At 37.1% G+C, this 21,167-nt stretch overlaps 1 protein-coding gene across 6 annotated transcripts in view; it reads left to right on the top strand.

Annotated features, from left to right (window-relative positions):
- Positions 1–21,167, top strand: part of SRSF11 (serine and arginine rich splicing factor 11) — a 50,407-nt gene that overhangs the window by 8,560 nt on the left and 20,680 nt on the right. For 2 of the 6 annotated variants that reach the window (XM_070367857.1, XM_005898160.2), the window contains exons 2-6: positions 4,869–5,093; positions 11,357–11,490; positions 15,263–15,372; positions 17,130–17,222; positions 17,998–18,047. In XM_070367857.1, the coding sequence (XP_070223958.1) occupies positions 4,894–5,093; positions 11,357–11,490; positions 15,263–15,372; positions 17,130–17,222; positions 17,998–18,047 (587 nt within the window). In that variant the 5' untranslated portion in view covers positions 4,869–4,893. The other 4 variants (XM_070367855.1, XM_070367856.1, XM_005898161.3 and 1 more) reach the window with 4 other exon arrangements.

Raw genomic sequence — 21,167 nt, 5'->3', positions numbered from 1 at the left:
ATATAACTTGTTTGTCTAGTCATCCATCAGTGGGCCTTCCCGTGTCATGGGGATACAGTATCCCAACATGGTGTTTATGTTTCCATAGTGGCTGCAAGCGTTCACACTCTTACCAGTAGTGCACAACGGTCCCCTTTTTGCCACATCCTCTATAATTTTTGCTATGTTTTGCCTTTTTGATACTAGTCATTCTAACAGATATGAGGTGTTTTTCCTTTATCAGATATACGGTTTGTAAATATTTTCTCTCATTCTGTATGTTGTCTCTTCATTTTATTGATGGTTTTCTTTGCTATACAGAAGCTTTTGAGTTTGATGTAGTCCCACCTGTTTATTTCTAATCTTGTTGCTTATGCTTTAGATCTCCAGAGTACAATTCCCTAAGACCTACATATGGGTATATTTTTTTCCTGTGTTTTCTTCGAGTAGTTTCATTGTTTCAGGTGTTACATTTAAGCCTTTAGTCCATTCAAATTAATTTTTGTGAGTGGTATAGATAGGGGTCTAGTGTCATTCTTTTATACATGAGCTCTTTTAGAACCTTGATACTGGAAAGAACTAAAAGCTTTTCTTTATGACTGAGAGGATTGGTATTGTTTTTGAGAGTTTCCATAAAGTATTTTGTAATATTCTTTGAGAGACTTTCCAAAATCAAGCACCACTGTAAATTTGTCTTAGTGGTGCGGTGGTAGCAGAAGCTGCCCACCTGTGAGCAATAGGGCCCTACTATCGGGAGTCTTACTTCTCATGTTTCAAAAATATATCAGAAATCATGCACTGCAATATGCATGTATAGGCCAAACATGACTAATAGGCCATAATATGACTAGAAAGGGCAAAAGGACAGGTTGCTTTTTGCTTTGGATTAGAAATAGCATTAACCATTAGTAAGATTGGTGAAAGTGAAAGTTAGCTCAGTTGTGTCTGACTCTTTGTGATCCTGTGGACTGTAGCCCAGTGGGCTCTGTCCACGGGATTCTCCAGGCAAGAATAGTGGAGTGGGTTGCCATTCCTTCTCCAGGGGATCTTCCCGACCGAGGGATTGAACCCAGGTCTCCTGCATTGCAGGCAGATTCTTTTACTGTTTGAGCCATATTCATCAATCAAATATAACTGGAAGCCTTCCCAAACTCGCTCCCAAAAACGAGCTGTGGCTCTTCCCTTTTCATGCTTCTTTCACTGCAGTTCCCACATGATGCTGAAAGGATCTTTTTACCAGTCTCTCTGTGAAATATAAGTTGTAAAGCATTTAATCAACAAAGGAAAAGGTTCTTCCTACTTTCCTTGAAAGTTTCAAACTTGTTCTCACCATTAAGTTTCTACTTGCCTATTTCCTTTGCTCGGATTGTTCTTCCCCCATAAATTCAGATGGCTTGCTTCCTCATTTTAATAAAGTCTCAGCTCAGATAACACCTCCCCCATCTTCTGTCATTTTTTTTTTTTAATATATATTTGTTTTTTATTTATTTTTCTGCTCTGGGTCTTAGTTGCGGCATGTAGGATTTTTTAGTTTGTTGCCACAAGCAGGATTTAGTTGTGGCAGGTGAACACTTAGCTGCAGCTTCTGGGATCAAGTTCTCTGACCAGGGATCAAACCCTGGCTCCCTGCATTACAAGAGTGGAGTCTTAGCCACTGAACCATCAGGGAAGACCTATCCTGGTTTATTTTCACTACAGCACGTTACTGTTTTCCGTCTTTGTTTTTGTTTGAGAGTTTGCCATACTGAAGCTGGAGTTTCATGAAATCAGAAACGTTGCCTGATTTTTTCCTTGCTATATTTCTAGGGGCTGGGAAAATCCTGAAACATAATATTTGAAGGAATTTGTGAGTTTTTTTGTTTGTTGTTTTTGTTAACATTTTTATGATCCTTGGGTTAAAGTAAATAAGACAGACATGATACTTGTCTCCAGGTTCTGTACTTTTTTTTGACATGAAAGTCTCTCAGTTGCGTCCGACTGTTTGTGAATTCTCCAGGCCAGAATACTGGAGTGGGTAGCCTGTTCCCTTCTCCAGAGGATTTTCCCAACCCAGGGATCAAACCCAGGTCCCCTGCATTGCAAGCAGATTCTTTTCCAGCTGGAGTTGTGTTTAATTGAGGGCCTAAATGAGTCTAAAGTGATTTAAAATTATATATATTGGATATATCTGTTATTTGCTTTCATATATTAGTTATTTGCCTTGAGCTATTTCATTTCTATGGGAAACAGACAATAATAACACAAGGTAATTACGTAGTTATTCAATCTATCTATTAGACCTAACAGGATCTTCAAAATTATAATTCAACTCCTTACTCAGCTTCTGACTGAAGTAGGTTCTTAAACGTGAAGTGAAATTCCTCAAGTCACCCTTAATTAATAACAAGGTAGTATTTTATCTTAGCCAGTGTTCTGGCTCTAAGTCCAGTATTGTTTTTAGCTGCTAGATAATTTGAAAATAAAATACTCAGGAATCCTTATTAGAATGATTCTTTTTTGCCACTCTGTTTCGCATCTGGAAGCACCGTCTATCTGTATGTCCAGTAAGTTTTTATGTATAACCTGGCTTCTGATGATTTAAGAGATTTATCTTATCACAAAACTATATGGTTTGTATGTGTGGTTTTTTTTTTTGGCCTGAATGTGTAATTTTCATTATATAACGTGTCAAACATACAGAAAACTATGGAATAATAGAAAAGATTTCTGTGTATCCACTGCAAAGAATAAAAAGATGTTACATTAAAAAAAAAAAAGGACAACCATGAACCCAGCCCTTGTATTTTTTTGTCCTTTTGTCATAGAACATTGTAGCATGCCTTGGTACATGGTAGCCACTTCTCATGAGAGTTAAACTTGTCAAGTGACAAAACTGAAACAATTTAGTAAGGAGTTTAATGCCATTTATTCATGGGAAAACAGTCCATGGATTGGGGGAATACTGTGCCTGACAAGCATGGAGCGCTTTTCCCAAGGGATTCTGGGCAAGAGGGAGTTTTATAGGGATGAGAAGAGATATTGGTCAAGAGGTGGAGAATTTCCTCATAAGCTAGCAGGTCTTATTTTCTAGGACGAAGAAAGCTAGCTAAAACTGAGTTGGAAGATTGCGAATTTGTATGTTAGTTTTCCTTAACAGGTGTTTCCTCTAAGTGCAGGCAGACGTAGGTTTAGATTTGTTGCATGCACCAGGTCACTGCAGCAGCCTCCGTTTTGTAGATACTGATACACTGATTAACTTTATCAAACAAGACTCTGTATTTGGCATTTACATATGTACTGAATATTCAAAATAAGAAAATTACTTGACATGTTTTATATTAACAGACAGACATTAATGAATAATGTGCAATTAGTTGTAATTAGTAATTTTGCCAGACTTATGGTCAACTTACCATTCCCTTTGTATAAGAGCTAGGAGAAATGGCTTAACTGGTAAGTAAACCTAGCCAGTTGGCTTTACATCCAAATCTCAATAACTTTAGTTGCTAATGTCTCACAAATCACACTCTCAGTTGCATTATTTCATAGAAGTATTTATAAACAAAAATAATCTGTAAGTCCTCAGATTTTGGCCTCCAGGAGTATTTAGGGTCAAGTAATTAACAATTGTCAGAATAAATGATACTTATTTAATTAACACTTATTTGTGTGTGTGTTCAACACATTTATTGAGCATTAGCTGTGTGACAGACATTGTGCTAGATCCTAAACTGACCCAGGAAACTCGGGAGCTTTTGGCAGGGGAATACATGTCAATATAACAAATATTTTTGTGCCTCTGTCCTTGAGTAGAGAGAAGGAAACCCTAACTCTGCTTGAGGAAGTTGTGGCAGTGAGGTGAGGAAAGCCTTATGAAGGATAACAGATAAAATGAAGGAGGTCATTAATAACTTGTGGAAAGGCACAGCGAAGTAAAAAATTTTGTCAGATTTGGGGAACTGCAAGTCTTTAGATAACACTGGATGAAAGTGGGAGAATAGTTCACATGAGGTTGAAAAATTAGGCAAGATCTTTTTATGATCAAAATTACTAGAATTAAGCAAGGATCTTTTTATGATCAAAATTATTTTAAGCAAGAAATGCATGTAAAGGAAGTTCTTCTGTAGAAATTTTAGATAACATAGTTGAACATATTTGGGTTCTGTAAAATATTCTTTAAAAAAGTGAATGTTAAAGCACTAGTGAATGTAACATTAATATATCTTTTTCTGAAGATTTTAGTGCCAAAACAAATTCGTTGCAAATTTTGTATTACAAGGATGTGTGTATAGTAAAGAGAAAATTTTATAGGAGTGGGGAGGAAAATCTTGATAGCTAGGGTTAAATTTCATTAGTAACTGATTAAATCTGTAGAAGATACTCTGTACAAAGAAATACCGTGGGCATTTAAATAAGAATAGTTGGTTAAGTGTGCAGTTTTTGCCGGGGAGTGGAGGCGTGCTTTAAAAAACAAAAAACAAAAGAAGTTAATGCCTTCCACCTTTCTCCTCTTTTTAGGAATGGGGCGGGGGGAAGGAGCGAAGAGGGATGTAGATAAGGCCTTTCACTAGACAACAGCCCGTTGTCGCGTATTTTCCGGTTGCGAGCATGGCTTGCTGGGCCGGCAGGGGGCGGAGCCGACGGTGACGCACCCGTGCGCCGCAAGGCATTGTGGGAAGCTCGGGCCGCGAGTGAGGTGGTTGGAGGCGAGGTGGGGGCGGCCGTTTGTTTTCTCGTGGTCTGGAACTCGCGCGTTCTCTTCCTTCCCCGCGGAGAGCGGCGGGGCGGAGAAACGGCGGCGACGGCAGCAGGAGCAGCTGTAGCTTCGGACACAGTCCTGTGCCTTTTCCGGCGAATGGTTCCTCTTCCCCCTCCCTCTCACTGTTTGTTGTGTGTTTGGTGTGTTAAAGCAGGAGCGAGAACGCGAGCAGCGCCATGAGCAACACTACCATCGTCCCCAGCACTGCGGGCCCGGGCCCCAGCGGCGGGCCGGGGGGCGGAGGCGGCGGCGGCGGAGGCGGCGGCACCGAGGTAATCCAGGTGACTAATGTCTCCCCGAGCGCTAGCTCTGAGCAGATGCGGACCCTCTTCGGTTTCCTAGGCAAGATCGACGAACTGCGCCTCTTCCCGCCTGAGTGAGTATCGTCCACCATCACGGTTTTTGCTAACTCCTCCCCAGCCTGGGCCTACCCATATCATTTCCTGCAGGCCCTTGTCGATGCCTCCCTGGGCTAGGCTGCTTCAGTTGAGGTTGGCTGTTGGGTTTACTTATGAAAGAAATCTGCATTAGGCCTACTACTGATGCAAAGAGGCAGGGCCAGGGTTTGGGGGTTTAGGAGACAACTGGTTTCTAATCTTGGTGGTTTTTTTTTTTTTCTCTTTAAATTGTGCCTGCGAGGTCGTTTTGGGGGCCCTTAAAAGCAAGACAGACTCCATTTTATGTATTTTGTATAGGTAAATTTTCCACACACACAAAAAAAGCCTTTGAATTCTTTGAAAAGTAACAAAAATTTTCGTTTGTGTTATTTTGATATTGAACTTTATAAACTGTTCGCTTACTGCTAAATATTGTTAAGTGATTCTGGCCCATGGAACATAATTCAGTTAATACTCTGACAGACATTCAGTGAGCCTGAAGTGAAGTCGCTCAGTCGTGTCCGACTCTTTGCGACCCAGTGGTCTGTAGCCTACCAGGCTCCTCAGTCCATGGGATTTTCCAGGCAGAATACTGGAGTGGGTTGCCATTTCCTTCTACAGTGAGCCTGAGTACTTTCTAAAATGAGAATAGTTACAGCTGAAACCTCATATTTTCCTTTGTTTAAATAACGTACACATTTTTTATATTCTAGAATTGTTCTTCAGAAGGAATTTTTTAGAACTTTAAATTTTGTAATTGGCGGTATACGGGTTTTTGTTTTTATCCTGTTGTCTTACATTTCTTATTTTTATCACAGATGTGTTAAATGAGTGCAGTAATTGTAAAAAAAAAAAAGAAGAAGCTGTAATAAGATGTGATAAATACTAGAGCAAAATTTGAAATAATAAAACAGACCAGTGCTCCTTGGAAAGAGTGAAAATTCAGATTTTACTGTCAGTGGGTACTCAGTTCCAGCTGTACCATAAGTTTTTTATGATGCCGCTTAAGTACTAAACAGGAGATTGGAATCCTCAAAGAATCCACTGTTGTGGATGTAATAAATCATTAATAACCTGGGCATGATATATCTGTGCGCAGATTTAAGTTGATCAGACTGCAGTCGGTATTCATTACTGTATTTCATCATGTTTTCCTTAAAGTATTTTCAGATAATAGTGTTCTCAAGTGCCCTGTTGTCTTTAATTTGGGAGTACTATAGGTATGGAGGGAGGTTTAGAGTTAGTTAATTTACATGAAGTGTAGAATTCTAGGAACAGACTTTCTGTTGAAGTTATTTTAAACAGGTATTTATTTTGACAATGAAGGACAAATGGCTTTCATAATAACTTACGGAAACGGATGTTTTGCTGTTCGTTTCTCCCAACACTCCTTTTATCGTTAGTAGTAGTAATAAATGGTAAAATGGCAGGAAATGAAAGTGACACATTTGATTATTGTTGATTACTTGATTGTAATCATGTTATTTCTGAAAGTGTATGAGATGCTGGACTTACTTATAAGAAAATTATTTCCAGTCCCACAAGTCATTAAGAATTTTTTTTAGAGTTGCTGACTATGAAATTTTTTTGTGTGAAAATGTTCTTTTTATGATACTGTCATAAAAAGATGACAAGTGTGGGATGTTACCGTGTCCGTTGTCTCTAGGGGGAGTCATGATAGAACAGACTGGCTTTTTGATTTGTAGTCAGTGGAGTGGTTCCATCCTAACCAGGAGAGTTGTGTGTTCCAGGTAACTTGATCTCTGGGGTGCTCTGCATTAAGAGGATTTTTTTCCTGCATTGGGAAGAATAAATATTGACACATTTTTGCTCTGACTCCTTCATATATGCACCCATGTACAGATCATTTTCTTTTCTGAAAATATGTAAGGTTATAATGTAGTGAATTTTACATTACTTTAGTGACCTTTCCAAATTGAATAGTGTGAGTGTAGATCCTTTTGTTCATTTAATATTATATGTGTATGAAAATATATATATATATATATTTTTTTTTTTTTTTACTAATTTAAGTGTTAATAGCTAATCCAACCTGCACAATTTGGAATTACTTTATTGACGATTTCTTTAAGCTCCTTCAGTAGTAGTTTGTTGCAGATAATGTGCTGTGGAGTCCTAATAGTCTAAAAGGGGTTCATCTTTCCAGAAATACTTCAAAAATTTACTCTTACTCATAGAATAAGATTAAATGACTTAACTTGAAATTCTATTGATTGTAAATATATTTGTTGCTTGATTTCTTTTTTTTTTTTTTTAATGGGTGTGTGTTTTTCCCAGAAGGTATTCATATCCACCTGGAACTCTGACATGCTTGCTTTCTTTTTATTGGTCAGATGTCACCGATTCATGCTTAATAAAAATGGCAACCACTCCCTGCCTTCTCTATTCAATTTAAGTGCTTTTTCTCTGTAGAGCTGTTCACCAACTGACAAGTTTAACTTCTCTGTCTTCTAGAATAAGGTTCCTTGGGGTCATCAACATCACTTGAGGGGCAGTTTTAAAGTATTACGTGACTGAGCTCCGACCCACACCTACTGAAATTCTAATTTTAGCCCCAAATTCCTGTTTGTGGGGAAAATTCCTGGGATCACAAACATTTCACTGAGAACCTCAAGAAGGTGTCTCCCCTTATTTTATTTTATTATCAAATCCACCTATTTCTTGGTTTTTTTAAGCCAGAAATTGCTAACTTATAATTCCATGCAGTGATACAACCTGTCTTCGTAACGTAGTATTTTATCCCTGTTCAGTATGATAGCCTTATATATACAGAGGAACTAAGACTTGGATCCTGTTTTACAAATGAATGAACTGAAATTCACATAGATTTCTATCAGTGTCAGAACTAGTATTTGAAACCTAATATGATTCTTTTCTACCACTTCATGATTTCCTTCAAGGCCAAGCAACTTGTGAATGGAATCATTCTTTTACACCTAATAGATATTCTTCAAATGTTTGATTTTAGTGAGGTATCAGTGGAGAAAGTCACTGGAGTGCTTATCAGGTAATGATCCTTGAGAAGCATATGTCACTCACTCAGTAACTGAAGACTTCAGTTACACTGCAGATAAATCCATTACTAACTTCTCAGGAACCAAAAAGAGATACTTTAATGATCATCTAAGTAACTTAGTATAGTTAGGTAAGGGAGAGAACATAATTTCTCTTTAAAAATTTTTATTTAAAAATACAAAATATTTAAAATATAAAATTTATATTTAAAACGAAATGCAACAATCTACTATGTTTTTTTAGAACTAAATAACACATGAGGGAAAGAGGATGTGAGGTCAACAGAGTTGTTAATTTTGTCACAGACTTGCTGTTTTGTGGGGCTTAAGAGATAACTTTGTTTATAAGCACAGAATTCTCTGCTCCGAAGTGGTTAGCTCAATATTAAGATGAGCTTGAAAGAACTGACCCAGACCAGAATTTCTACTTTAGCAGTCATGAATATCAGCTAAGGATCTTGTTAAGAATCAGAGCCTTCCTATGAAAAGGATTCTCACATTCAGTGGGCTTGAGGTGGAAACAGTCATCTGAGTTTTATGTGTGCATCCCAGAAGATTCTGAAACAAGCCTCAGAGGTCACTAAGAAACTAGACACAATACCACCACCACTCTTAGATGATGAAAGCATCACACAAGGCTTCCTTTTCCCTATCTTGTTCCTCAGTTCTTTTCAACTGCACTGCCTCTTCTATATTAATTCTTAAAGGTAAGGATATTCTTAAAGGTAAATTATGTTTAATTCTTAAACATAATTCTATGTTAATTCTTAACAGTCATATTTTTAGCAGTGGTACTTGCACAAAATCCTAAGGGTGGAAAAAAAAAAAAAATCCTAAGGGTGGGAAAATTAATTTCCGATGTCAGTTCTTAACGTCTCTATTACTGATTTTAACTGAGAAAATGTGACCGTATAAATTGCAGGACCAAATGGCAGTGGTTTTACACGACAGTTTAAAATGGGGAGAGATGAATTATTTGCTCTTCTGTGTTCTTACTGTACTTTCCCATAATATTTAAATTGTTGATATTTTATCTTTACCTCACCACCACTTATAGGTATAATAGAGTCGTCAAATAATGTTGCACATACATGAGTGGATAGAGAAACGTGAACATTTAAGATCACTAAATGGAAATATATTGGGGGCATGTAGGCATACATTCCTAATTTTTTAGAAAGAACTCTTGGTTGTTTATATTCTTTAAATCACCTGATATTTGGTAGTCATATTTTCTTTCAGTTAGATGACAATAGATGGTGTCAAAGAAATAGTAGAGGTCACTTTTTTTTTAATTGGAGTGTAATTGCTTCACAATGTTGTGTTAGTTTCTGCTGTACAACAGAGTGAATCAACTGTGTATATCTCCATTCCACCCATCTGGGTTGTCACAGAGCACCAAACTGAGCTCCTGTGCTATACAGCGGCTTCCTACTAGCTGTTTTACGCATGATAGTGTATATATGTCAATCGTATTCTCCCAGTTGATCCCACTGTCCCCACCCATGTCTACATGTCCCTTCCATATGTCTACATCTCTATACCTGGCCTGCAAATAGGAACAAAATTGGGTCATTGGTAGAGATGTATAGTAGGGTCACTTTTTAAGAAATGTAAGTGCTTACACTTTAGAACATAAAATGATAGCATTTAAAGAGCTTTTTAATTGTAAAAATGTGGCTGTCAGAGCTATGTAGCTCTAGTAGTAATGATGAAAAAGCTTTATTTTCATTATACTGGGTGCAGCATTTTTAAATTTCAGAACAGTGATGCTTCACATTAAAAAAAGTATCCTTTTAAAAAAAAAAAAGCATTTTCCAGTAAACTTGTCTAGCAATATGGCTTAAATCCATTTCAGTACATACATTTGACAGCTTTGCTTTGAACCTAGATTAGCATCTGTGCTAATAAGGGCAATGCCTTTAAGAAAACTTACATTCTAAGAGGTTAGAGTTCTCAGATTATAGATTGATGTTGGTAAGAAGTTTTTATTTTCATATTGTGCCCAAATTATAAGAAAATGTTTCTTTTCAACAACAGTCTGAAACACTTAGTGTGACCAATCTGATGTGATCCAATTTTTATGTATGCATGAAAATCTCGTTTACTTAGAAAAGTTGTCAGTTACCCCCTTCTAATAATTCAAAAATATTACAGTGTTTCCCTCTTCATTATTGAGTCTCAAGATATAATTGGCTTGTTAAACAAAGCAGTGGTTCTTTACACTGGGTGCATATTAAAATCATCAGGGAGAATTAAAGATGGCATCATTCAGTACTTCTTTCATCAAAGATCTTGATTTAATTGTAGTCCTCCCCGCCCCACTTCCAAGATTCTAATATAAACCTGGGATAATGTTATTACTTTAGTTCATTGATTTTCAAATAGCTTTTGGTTTAGTGTTAGAGAGCAGAGAAACCCCTACCTTATTTAATCTTTCCTTCCACAAAAAGTTCAATGGCAGAAAGTCAACTGTCTTATATTTTTAAAAAACAGTTCTGCTCCCTTCCTAATCTTATCTTGCTTAGAGCGACTGTTGCTTGTACCTTAGCTTGTTTTTGTTTTACATAAACAAGTTGCCAAGGAAAGTGTCTTTTTGTTAATTAAAATTTTGGGTAATAGTTGGGGGAGGGGGGTGGTAGTATTCCCATGAGTGCTTAATTTTTTTCTCTGTGTGAAACTGCCCTAAGAGACCCTTAACTATTTATAATGCCTGGGAGTTTTAATTAGCTGTAGATGAAAGAGGACAGGGCATTTAGTAGGCAGGTCAAGAAAACTCAATTGATTGTCAAATAGATATACTTGACCAGTATACTCTTTTGTCCCTGAAATGGAAAATTTTTGTTTTTAACTCTTAAAAAGTTAGCCATAATGAAAAGTTTTCCAAGCCAAAACTAGTTACTTGCTATTTGTATTTTAAAATGCCTGGTATTGATATTATGAAATGCTGACATTTTTGTGATCTCTTCAGACTGTGAGACTGGTTTCAAACTTTTTAACTTGATGCATTATGAATTTAAACAGTGATTGTTCTGGGTGTAATTTTATGTAGTCAGTTCTGTGGATAGTACTTTATTGAAAAACGCCCTGTATTTTTGAACTGGTTAATATGTGTGTGGTTATGTATTTCTCTGCCTCTTATACTTTTGGAATGCAGGTATTTGTGAGTCATTCATTTGTGTTTTTGCTTATAATTTCCTCTTTTATGTTATCTGTGTATTTTCTAGTGATTCGCCTTTACCAGTCTCCTCCCGAGTCTGCTTTGTTAAGTTCCATGATCCGGACTCAGCAGTTGTGGCACAGCATCTGACAAACACTGTATTCGTTGACAGAGCTTTGATAGTCGTACCATATGCAGAAGGTTTGTGCTTTGTTTAACTACCTATGTGGGCATCCTATGATGACCATCTACCTCAGTGTAGTTTTAGAGTGAGCATTAGTAGCATGTTAAAAAATCTAAGCTATTAACATTTTGAAACCCTTGTTATACTGTGGTCCATATTTTTTACATGAAGGCTTTCTAACTTAAAATTCAAAATCTGATTTGTTTTTATAAGATATTTAACCTTTTGCATTACTTTAAAACAATTTTAAGTTCATTAAAACCACTTCCCCAATTTCCTTAAGATACATCTACTTATTTAATTTAATATTGTTTTATATAAAAGTCCTGAAGGTGAACGGTTCACTTCATGAACATTTATACAGAAACCTTCAAATAAATGCATGATGATGTTTCTATTTTGAATAAATGTGACCAGGTTGGTTTTATTTCCATAGTGATTCCTCTTAGTGATTCTTCTTACCAATAACTTTAAAAAATATATCCCACATTGAATTTCAGTATACCAAGGGTCGCAATGGTTTGATTTTTATGAAGTTCAATATTTCCTATAGCTTAGGTGCCAAATGGGCACTGGGTGTTTTGTTTTATGCCAGATTTTCTTGTTCATTCTTGCTATATTTTCTAGAATATCTCTAAATAATAAATTCTTCTCTCTGTTATTTGTGTGTGTGATTTTTGTAGTGGAGAAGGCAAATGCAAAACTCTTCCAGATGACTGAAAAACAGTGGGTCCTCTGCAGCTACAGGGGATTCTAGACATTAACTAAAGGCCAGCAAGCACTCAAGTCCCCCAAGTGTTTTCCTGGTGTAACCATTTGTTAACTACATTTTCTCTCTTTTTACATTTTAGGCTGTTAAAGTAATTTGGCAGAAAAATAATGAGCAGGGTTTTTGGATCTTAAAAAGCCACTGTGACAAGACAACACTATTTTTATTCCACTTTGTGAAATTTTCTAAGACATACTTTATACTTAGCTTGTTCCCAGTGTACTGCTACTTTATTTGCTTTTTGGTAACTATAAATTTAGTGAAAAAAATCACTGAAATATGTTAAAGTTACTGGATTTTATTAACATATGCTGACCAGGGTATAAATGCTTTCCCCTTTCCTTGGTGAACTGGTCAGTGGAAGCAGAATCTAGATACTGTTAACTTTAGTTGCTATCTTTGAATACTGATGTGAACATTTAAACCATTCCTTGTAAAAATTGTGAAATGTCTAGTCCTTAAAACTTAGAAAAATTTCCTCTGTGGTTTTCTAAAGAAATTAAATTGCATTCATGGATAAACTAAAGCATGCTATATTACAGTAAATCTGTCTCCATGCTATTAAAGTGTATGAGCCCAGTTTTAAGGTTTTAAAGTGTGTGTATATATATATATATATGTAGTGATGAACTTGTGAGTGTGTTTTGATTAAGCATTTTCTGTCAGTGTGCCTGTTGTAGGATGACTTACCATCAAGAGAAAATTTACAGAATTCAAATGTAGGATAAGTAAATGTAGAACATAGCTTTTGGAACAAGGGTCAAATCATGTGAGTAATTTGCCAAACACTAGTTAGCCTTATAATTTTAAAAATTCTTTTTGGCCAAATATTATGTCATAGTTCCCAAGCCCTGAACATAATACAGTATATCATATAACAAGATTTCATAAATATTTTTAGACCATAGTAATTTTTTTGGATTTGTTTTGAAACAGATATTTAGGGAGTACATTATTAGAATTACAGAACTATTTAGTTACAGAATCTATTAGTATATTACTGGTAATTACTGGTATGGTATGCTGTATTAATGTTGCCTCCACTAAATAACTGATGTACTCAACCTTTTTGTCACCATTCACCCTGGTTTTAGCTCTTACATTATGCCGTTGCTTCTTGGTCAGTGTTTTAGAACAATAGACACAAAGTCTACGGTAAGGAATAGTGTTTAACCGATAAAACTGAGATAGCTGAATTTGGAAGGAACTCTTAATAATAATGGATTTGGGGACTATTTAGGTTCCTTGGTTAATGTTTGTTTCTTTTGTCTGTTTCTTTTTCTTTCGTTTCTACACATTCATGCAGTATTTCATGGTTCTATCAAAGCAGCAGTAAAAAAAATACTCTTGACGCATGAAAATTAACTGGTGAGGGGCCTCATTGCTATTTTTAAATTGTAGTTTTATTTTTAAATAGTCTTTTTTTAATCAGAGGATCAGATGCATGACTTTTTTTTTAATGGATGCAGATCTTCTATCCGGTGTCTCACAATAAATTCAAGAGGATTTTAGTTTGCCAGAAATGTTGCAAATGCACTAATTTTAGCAAGATGTTGATACTTAATAATATCCTCTTGAGACATAATTTTGCATGCAAAATTATCCCATAATCTTTGTAGGTTTGTTAATAATGATGCATTAATGCCCTATATCTAAATCTTCTCCCTTCTCCCCCCCTCCATAACTCTTGGTATCTAAATTGATGACAGCTCTGACACAAGCAAGATAACAGTGCTGTGTAGTATACATTTGTTTATATTATCGGCACTTCTCAGTTTAGGTGGAAGGAACCATTACCTTTATTTAACAGTGGTTTTTCTTTTTTGTTGTTGTGTTTTACAGTTCTTTTCCCTGGTTCAGCCTGAACTATATACCAGGCCCTGCTGAAAATACCACCCAACAGTTTTCTTCTGCAGCTTATCCAGTTTCTCTTAAGTGCCCTGTACATATTGTATGTTTTATGATGAGATGCAGTTTCTTAATATGTATTACAGAAATACTACTGGTATTTGCAAATATGTAGTTTAATTGTATTATTGAACTCTCATTTTGGGGGCTTGGGCACATTAACAGATTAATCCATCTGTTATAGGGCTTTTGCTGTTGGATAGAATTTAAATTGTCTACATAAATATTTGTCTCAGGACCCTTAGATTTTATCTGAATACACAGATTAGGCTTTAAAAACAGACATACATGTTGTTTTTGGCTTTAGGAGTTTGGCTAAGTTAGCTTTTGAACTGACACTATATAGCAGCATTTTTTGGTATGGTTAGCATGGCACATATTGGAACATAAAGCATTTTACTGTACAGGTAAGGAATGTGCCATGTTTTACTTATTCTCTCTCTCTTTCCCTCTCACTCACTCCCACACACATCCTGTGTGTATTCAGAGACCTTCAGAAACATTCATATTCATTTTCATGAGTCAGCAAAAGCCCTACTCTTGATTCAACAGAATATTTCCTTTACATACTTTTTTCTCTTAATTTTTACAAAATTGTATGGTAGGTGTAAAAGAAAATCATAGTAACTGTACCATATTATTAACCCCTAAATCAAACTTTTTTTGTCTTGTGTATCTTGATTTTTCTGTGTGCTTTATAGTGAAGCAGCCGACACGAGTCGTTGTTCATAAAACAGCTTTTGAAAGTTGAGAGCACACCCCTGGAGAACCGACTGTGCTTGCTTACGTTTGGTTCATGACTTAAAAATCGAGTACAGGTGATGAAATCTTGGCAGTGTTAACAAAAAAGTAGTGTGTATTGTGCTATTTTTTTTTTACTCTAGAAACTTAACCATTTGTAGAGAAAAAGGAAACAAATTTTCACACATTGAAGTTTCATTCTGACATAAAATTAATGATAAATAATCATAGAAATCAAGCTTTATATTTTAGCGAACATAAGTACTTTCAACAAACTCAGGTGGTGTATCAGGGAGACATTTTCTGGGTGTTTTTGTGTGTTTTCTGTCTTGCAGAAGAGTGTGTTCTAATGCGTGGGTGTTTCTCTGCAGGAGTTATTCCTGATGAGACTAAGGCTTTGTCTCTGTTGGCACCAGCTAATGCAGTGGCAGGTCTTCTGCCTGGTGGTGGACTCCTGCCTACTCCTAACCCACTTACCCAGGTATTAGTTCTATTGAATTCTTAAAGCATGGAAAGGAACACAGAATGGTGGATAAATCTAAATGTATTTGTGCCTTTTTTGAGTCCTGTGTGATTGCACTTCACAGACTATTGTCACGTGGTCAGAGTATTGTAAAATGCGATTGTAATCATCAGTATTAAAGTGGTAGTTTACATTTTAAGGACATTCTCAAAAATAATATGTGTCTTATCATTTTGTCACTGACTCTCAAAATAGCCCATAAGTCATGAAGCATATTTCTATTGCAGATGTTTAATATGTTCATTTGAACTGAGAAAATTAAAGTGTGAAGTTAAGACTTTTTTTTCTTTCCCCATACTCTTTCATCTTTTGCTCTTGGGGTTTACATTAAGTAGATAACGTGAAGATGAATTTGAAGATCAGGGTAATTCATAGATACCTTTGATGTATAAAATTGTATAATAAATGATTAAGCCAATTTTATAATAGTTGATCCTTGAACAATGTGAGTTTGAACTGTTTGCTCCATTTATATGAGGATTTCTTTTTTTAACTACTACATGGCTTTCCTGGTGGCTCGGATGGTAAAGAATTTACCTGCAGTGCAGGAGATCCAGGTTTGATCATTAGGTCAAGAAGATCCCCTGGAGAAAGGAATGGCTATCCACTCCACTCCAGTATTCATGCCTGGAGAATTCCATGGACAGAGGAGTATAGTGGGCTATAGTCCATGAGGTTACAGAGGGTCGGACACAACTGAGCGACTAACGCTTTCACTTTGAATATGTATTATAGTACTATACAACCCAAGATTGGTTGGATCAAAATATGGGCGAGTGGATATGGAGAGCTGACTGAAGTTACAGGTCTGTTTTTGACTACATGAGGAGTCAGCACTCCTAGCCCCCATGTTGCTCAAGGATCAACTACATTAACAGGATTTTAACTCTGAAATTATAGTATGTTTGCTACCTGTACTTAATAAGTAGTAATGAAACTAGGAGAACTTTAAGCACAGTGCTTGTGAAGAGGCTCAAACTGCCTGCACAGTTGTAAGATTTTGCATTGTTTGTGTGCATTAAATTGACTAATTATGAGGAATTCCTGGTGGCTCACAAAGTAGAGAATCCTCCTACAACGCAGGAGACCTGGGTTCGATCCCTGAGTTGGGATGATCCCCTGGAGAAGGGAATGTCTACCCACTGCACTATTGTCTGGAGAATCCCATGGACAGAGGAGCCTGGCGGGTTACAGTCCATGGGGTTGCAAAGAGTCAGACACAACTAAGAGACTAAGAACATACAACAGGAAATTACTAGGGAACTCTTAATGAATATATGTATCTCGGGTGTAGAAAGAGCTACTACTGCTGTGGCTAAGAAATGTAAGTATGAGTTGCTAAGTCATGTCAGATCCTTTGTGACCTCATGGACTGTAATCCACCAGCCTCCTCTGTCCATGGGATTCTCTAAGGCAGGAATACTGGAGTGGGTTGCCAATTCCCTTCTCCAGGGGATCTTCCCACCCCAGGGATGGAACCCTGGTCTCCCACATTGCAGGCAGATTCTTTACCATGTGAGCCACCAGGGAAGCCCTAAGGAATAAACTTAAGATACACACACTTAGTTGGGGGGAGGAGATTCCACAGCTTACAGACTTCAACTAGTAATCATCTGACCCTTTAGAGGAAAAAAAAACCTTCACATACTCTGCCAACCTGACAGTATAAGACATAGAAACAAAATTTTAAATAAATACAATTTGAAATTTCACAGATTGGCGCCGTTCCATTGGCTGCTTTGGGAGCTCCTACCCTTGATCCTGCCCTTGCTGCACTTGGGCTTCCTGGAGCAAACTTGAACTCACAGGTAATTTAATATCCTTGAACGCTGAGCTCGTTTTTGTAATTCAAGAATTTGCTTCATTAGATTTTAGTTTGCATTTCAACAGCAGGAGATAACCAACTGTTACATTATAGTGATTTTTTTCTTACGTAAACTTCTTAATGAGAGATTTAAAAGGTCACTGCATTAGCCCCTTGCCTGTCAAAGAATTTCTCATTTTAGGATGTTCAAAGTAAAGACCAGTTTCATAGGAAGCCACTACCACATCAATGTTGCAAAGTCAGAATACAAGTCATGAAAAGATAGGAATGTGTTCATAATTTGTTCTCTTGTCATTTACTCACTTGGAAATTTTTGTTTTCCCTCATTGCAATTTAGATAAAACTTTTCTGAAGTTCTTTATGAAACTTTTTGATTATTATACTGACTGAGCACTTTGATTTTTGTTTTACATGTTTCCTTAAAATGTTACTTATCCTCAGGAAATCTTTAAATAAGCAGGAGCTAGTCTATAAAATCTGGACTGTTCAGCTTCATCATGTTTATATTTAACTTGATAAAGCAGCTCTGGATATCCAGTACTGTAGTCACTATTGTCATCTGTTTATTTTTTTGCAGCTAGAAAATTTACTGTGACGTATTTGGCTGGCATTATATTTCTGTTGGTCATTGTGCTTGGGATATGTTAGCTTCTATAGGTTTGACAAACTGTTCTAGGTCATTTCAACATGTTTTTAAAAATTAAAATAGTAATCATTTATTATTCTGTGTTCTCATTTTTAATATTTTTATTTTCCAGTCTCTTGCTGCAGATCAGTTGCTGAAACTTATGAGTACTGTTGATCCCAAGTAAGAACTTTTTTCCTTTTGTTTCCATTGATGATAGAAATATGTCAGTGTCTACAGATAGCAGTTATTTTTTGATACCTAAAAGAAATTTATCTCAAGGCATGCAATCAGTTCATTTCAGTCACTCAGTCATGTCCAACTGTTTGTGACCCCATGAATCGCAGCGTGCCGGGCCTCCCTGTCCATCACCAACTCCCAGAGTTCACTCACACTCATATCCATCAAGTTGGTGATGCCATCCAGCCATCTCATCCTCTGTCATCCCCTTCTCCTGCCCTCAATCCCTGCCAGCATCAGGGTCTTTTCCAATGAGTCAACTCTTCACATGAGGTGGCCAAAGTATTGCAATTTCAGCTTCAGCATCAGTCCTTCCAATGAATATCCAGGACTGATCACCTTTAGGATGGACTGGTTGAATCTCCTTGCAGTCCAAGGGACTCTGAAGAGTCTGCTCCAACACCACAGTTCAAAGGCATCAATTCTTCAGCGCTCAGCTTTCTTTGTAGTCCGACTCTCACATCCATACATGACCACTGGCATCCAATACATAATCCTGTTTTCTAGAAAGAAAAATCAAGAAGTAAACCCATCTATAAAGGGTTTTGTTTTGGTGTAATTTTTAATCTTTGAAGATCATTGTCCATAGCTTAAACCACAGTGACCAAAACCATCTACGAGAAAAATGCTGCAAGGCAAAATGGTTGTCTGAGGAGGCCTTACAAATAGCTGAGAAGAGAAGTGAAAGTCAAAGGAGAAAAGGAAATATAGTGCAGAATTCCAAAGATTACTTAGAAGACAAGAAAGTCTTCCTAAGTGAACAGTGCAAAGAAATAAGAGGAGAACAATACAATGGGAAAGACTAGAGATCTCTTCAGGAAAGTTGGAGATACTAAGAGATTATTTCATGCAAAGATCGGCACAATAAAGGACAGAAAAGACAAGGACATAACAGAAGCAAAAGATACTAAAAAGAGGTGGCAGAAATGCACAGGTGAACTGTACAGTAAAGGTCTTAAGGACACAAAAATGATGATGTGATCACTTACCTAGTGTCCCATATCCTGGAATGTGAAGTCAAGTGGGCTTTAGGAAGCATTACTGTGAACAAAGCTAGTGGATGTGATGGATTCCAGCTGAGTTATTTCAAATCCTAAAACATGATGCTATTAAAGTACTGCACTCAATATGCCATCAAATTTGGAAAACTCATCAGTGGCCACGGGACTGGAAGCGGTCGGTTTTCATTCCAGTCCTAAAGAAGATGAGTGCCAAAGAGTGTTCACCTACTGTACAGTTGAGCTTGCTCCACATGCTAGCAAGGTAATGCTCACAATCCTTTAAACCAGTCTTCGACAGTACATGAACCAAGAGCTTCCAGATGTACAACCTGATTTAGAAAAGGCAGAGGAACCAGAGATCAAATAGCCAACATCCATTGGATCATAAAAAAGGCAAGGGAATTCCAGAAAAATATCTGTTTCATTGACAACATGAAAGCCTTTGACTGTGGATCACAACAAACTAGAAAATTCTTCAAGAAATGGGAATGCCAGATCACCTTACCTGCCCCCTGAGAAACTTACACAGGTCAAGAACCAGATCATGGAGCAACGGACTGGTTCAAAATTTGGAAAGGGGGAAGTCAAAGCTGTATATTGTCAGCGTTTATTTAACTTATACGCAGAGTAAGTACATCATGAGAAATGTTGGGCTGGATGAAACACAAGCTGGAATCAAGATTGCCTTTCTGCTGCAAGCCAAGCTGTTTCTCAGACTTATATCATGAATATCATCCTAAGGATTGTCTCAGGATGACGAATAGAGAGCTAAATATTGTCTTTAGTTGGTTCATTTAAAAAATTATATTGACTACCTCCTATAAGCTTGCTTGGTACCTTCATGGCATTTATACTCAGGAAGGGTCACGTTATTTAACTACAGTGAAGCATGTGTATCCACCTCGAGGAGGTACAGAGATGCTGTGGGAATGTTGTGACAAGGAGAAGAACTTGGCTTGAAGATCAGAGAAGCCTGGGAGATGAATGAGAGAAAGACAGAAGTGAGGGAAGCACTAGCCCATAGCAAGAGTAATATATATCACGTACTAAAAGTCACTGTCTTTCGGTGCTTTGAAAAGTTTTATTCATGCTGCCATTTATATTTCCTAGTTGACATATCACAGATTCTTGAGATGTTTTCATGAGTCATTTCTTAGTGTGTTAAGTGAAAGTCACTCAGTCGTGTTCGACTTTTTGCAACCCCATGGACTATACAGTTCATGAAATTGTCCAGGCCAGAATAGTGGAGTGTGCAGCCATTCCCTTCTACAGGGGATCTTCCCAACCCAGGGGTCGAACCCAGGGCTCCCGCATTGTAGGCGGATTCTTCACCAGCTGAGCCACAAGGGAAGCACCTTAGTGTGTTAAATCTGAGCTAAATTCATTTTCCTTTTTTTTTAATTCTTTTTATTTTAATTGTAGGCTGATTACTTTACAGCATTGTAGTGGTTTTTGCCATACATTGACATGAAACAGCCATGTGTGTACATGTGTTCCCCATCCTGAACTCCCCTCCCACCTCCCTCCCCATCCCATCTCAGGGTCATCCCAGTGCACCAGCCCTGAGCACCCTGTCTAATGCATCGAACCTGGACTGGCAATCTGTTTCACGTATGATAATATACAGGTTTCAATGCTATTCTCTCAAATCATCCCACCCTCGCCTTCTCCCACAGAGTCCAAAAGACTGTTCTATACATCTGTGTCTTTTTTAACTGGGTGAAAGTCACTGTCAGTAAGTAGGAGAGCATGTGGGGGAGGCAGAACAGAATCATTTGATTATAGTAGTTACTGGCATTTTTTTCTAAAAATGACCAGGTGAAATCCAAGCATGTATCTACCATGAAGTTTATTAAGTAAAATATGACTAATAGAATTAAAAAATAAAAAATCTCCCCGTAGTCATTCTTGTTTACATTTTACACTGCCCACAAATAACCACCATCCTCAACTCGGTGTCTATAGTTTTTTCTCATTTTCATAAACCCTTAAGGCTAAAGACTAAACCCTTTAGTCTTTGCAGTCAGGAATTTCATAAGTAACTTTGATATGTCATTGGCTT

This window comes from Bos mutus, chromosome 3 (genome assembly GCF_027580195.1).
Source record: "Bos mutus isolate GX-2022 chromosome 3, NWIPB_WYAK_1.1, whole genome shotgun sequence".
Lineage (NCBI taxonomy): Eukaryota > Metazoa > Chordata > Mammalia > Artiodactyla > Bovidae > Bos > Bos mutus.
This window is presented reverse-complemented; position numbering and strand designations above follow the sequence as displayed.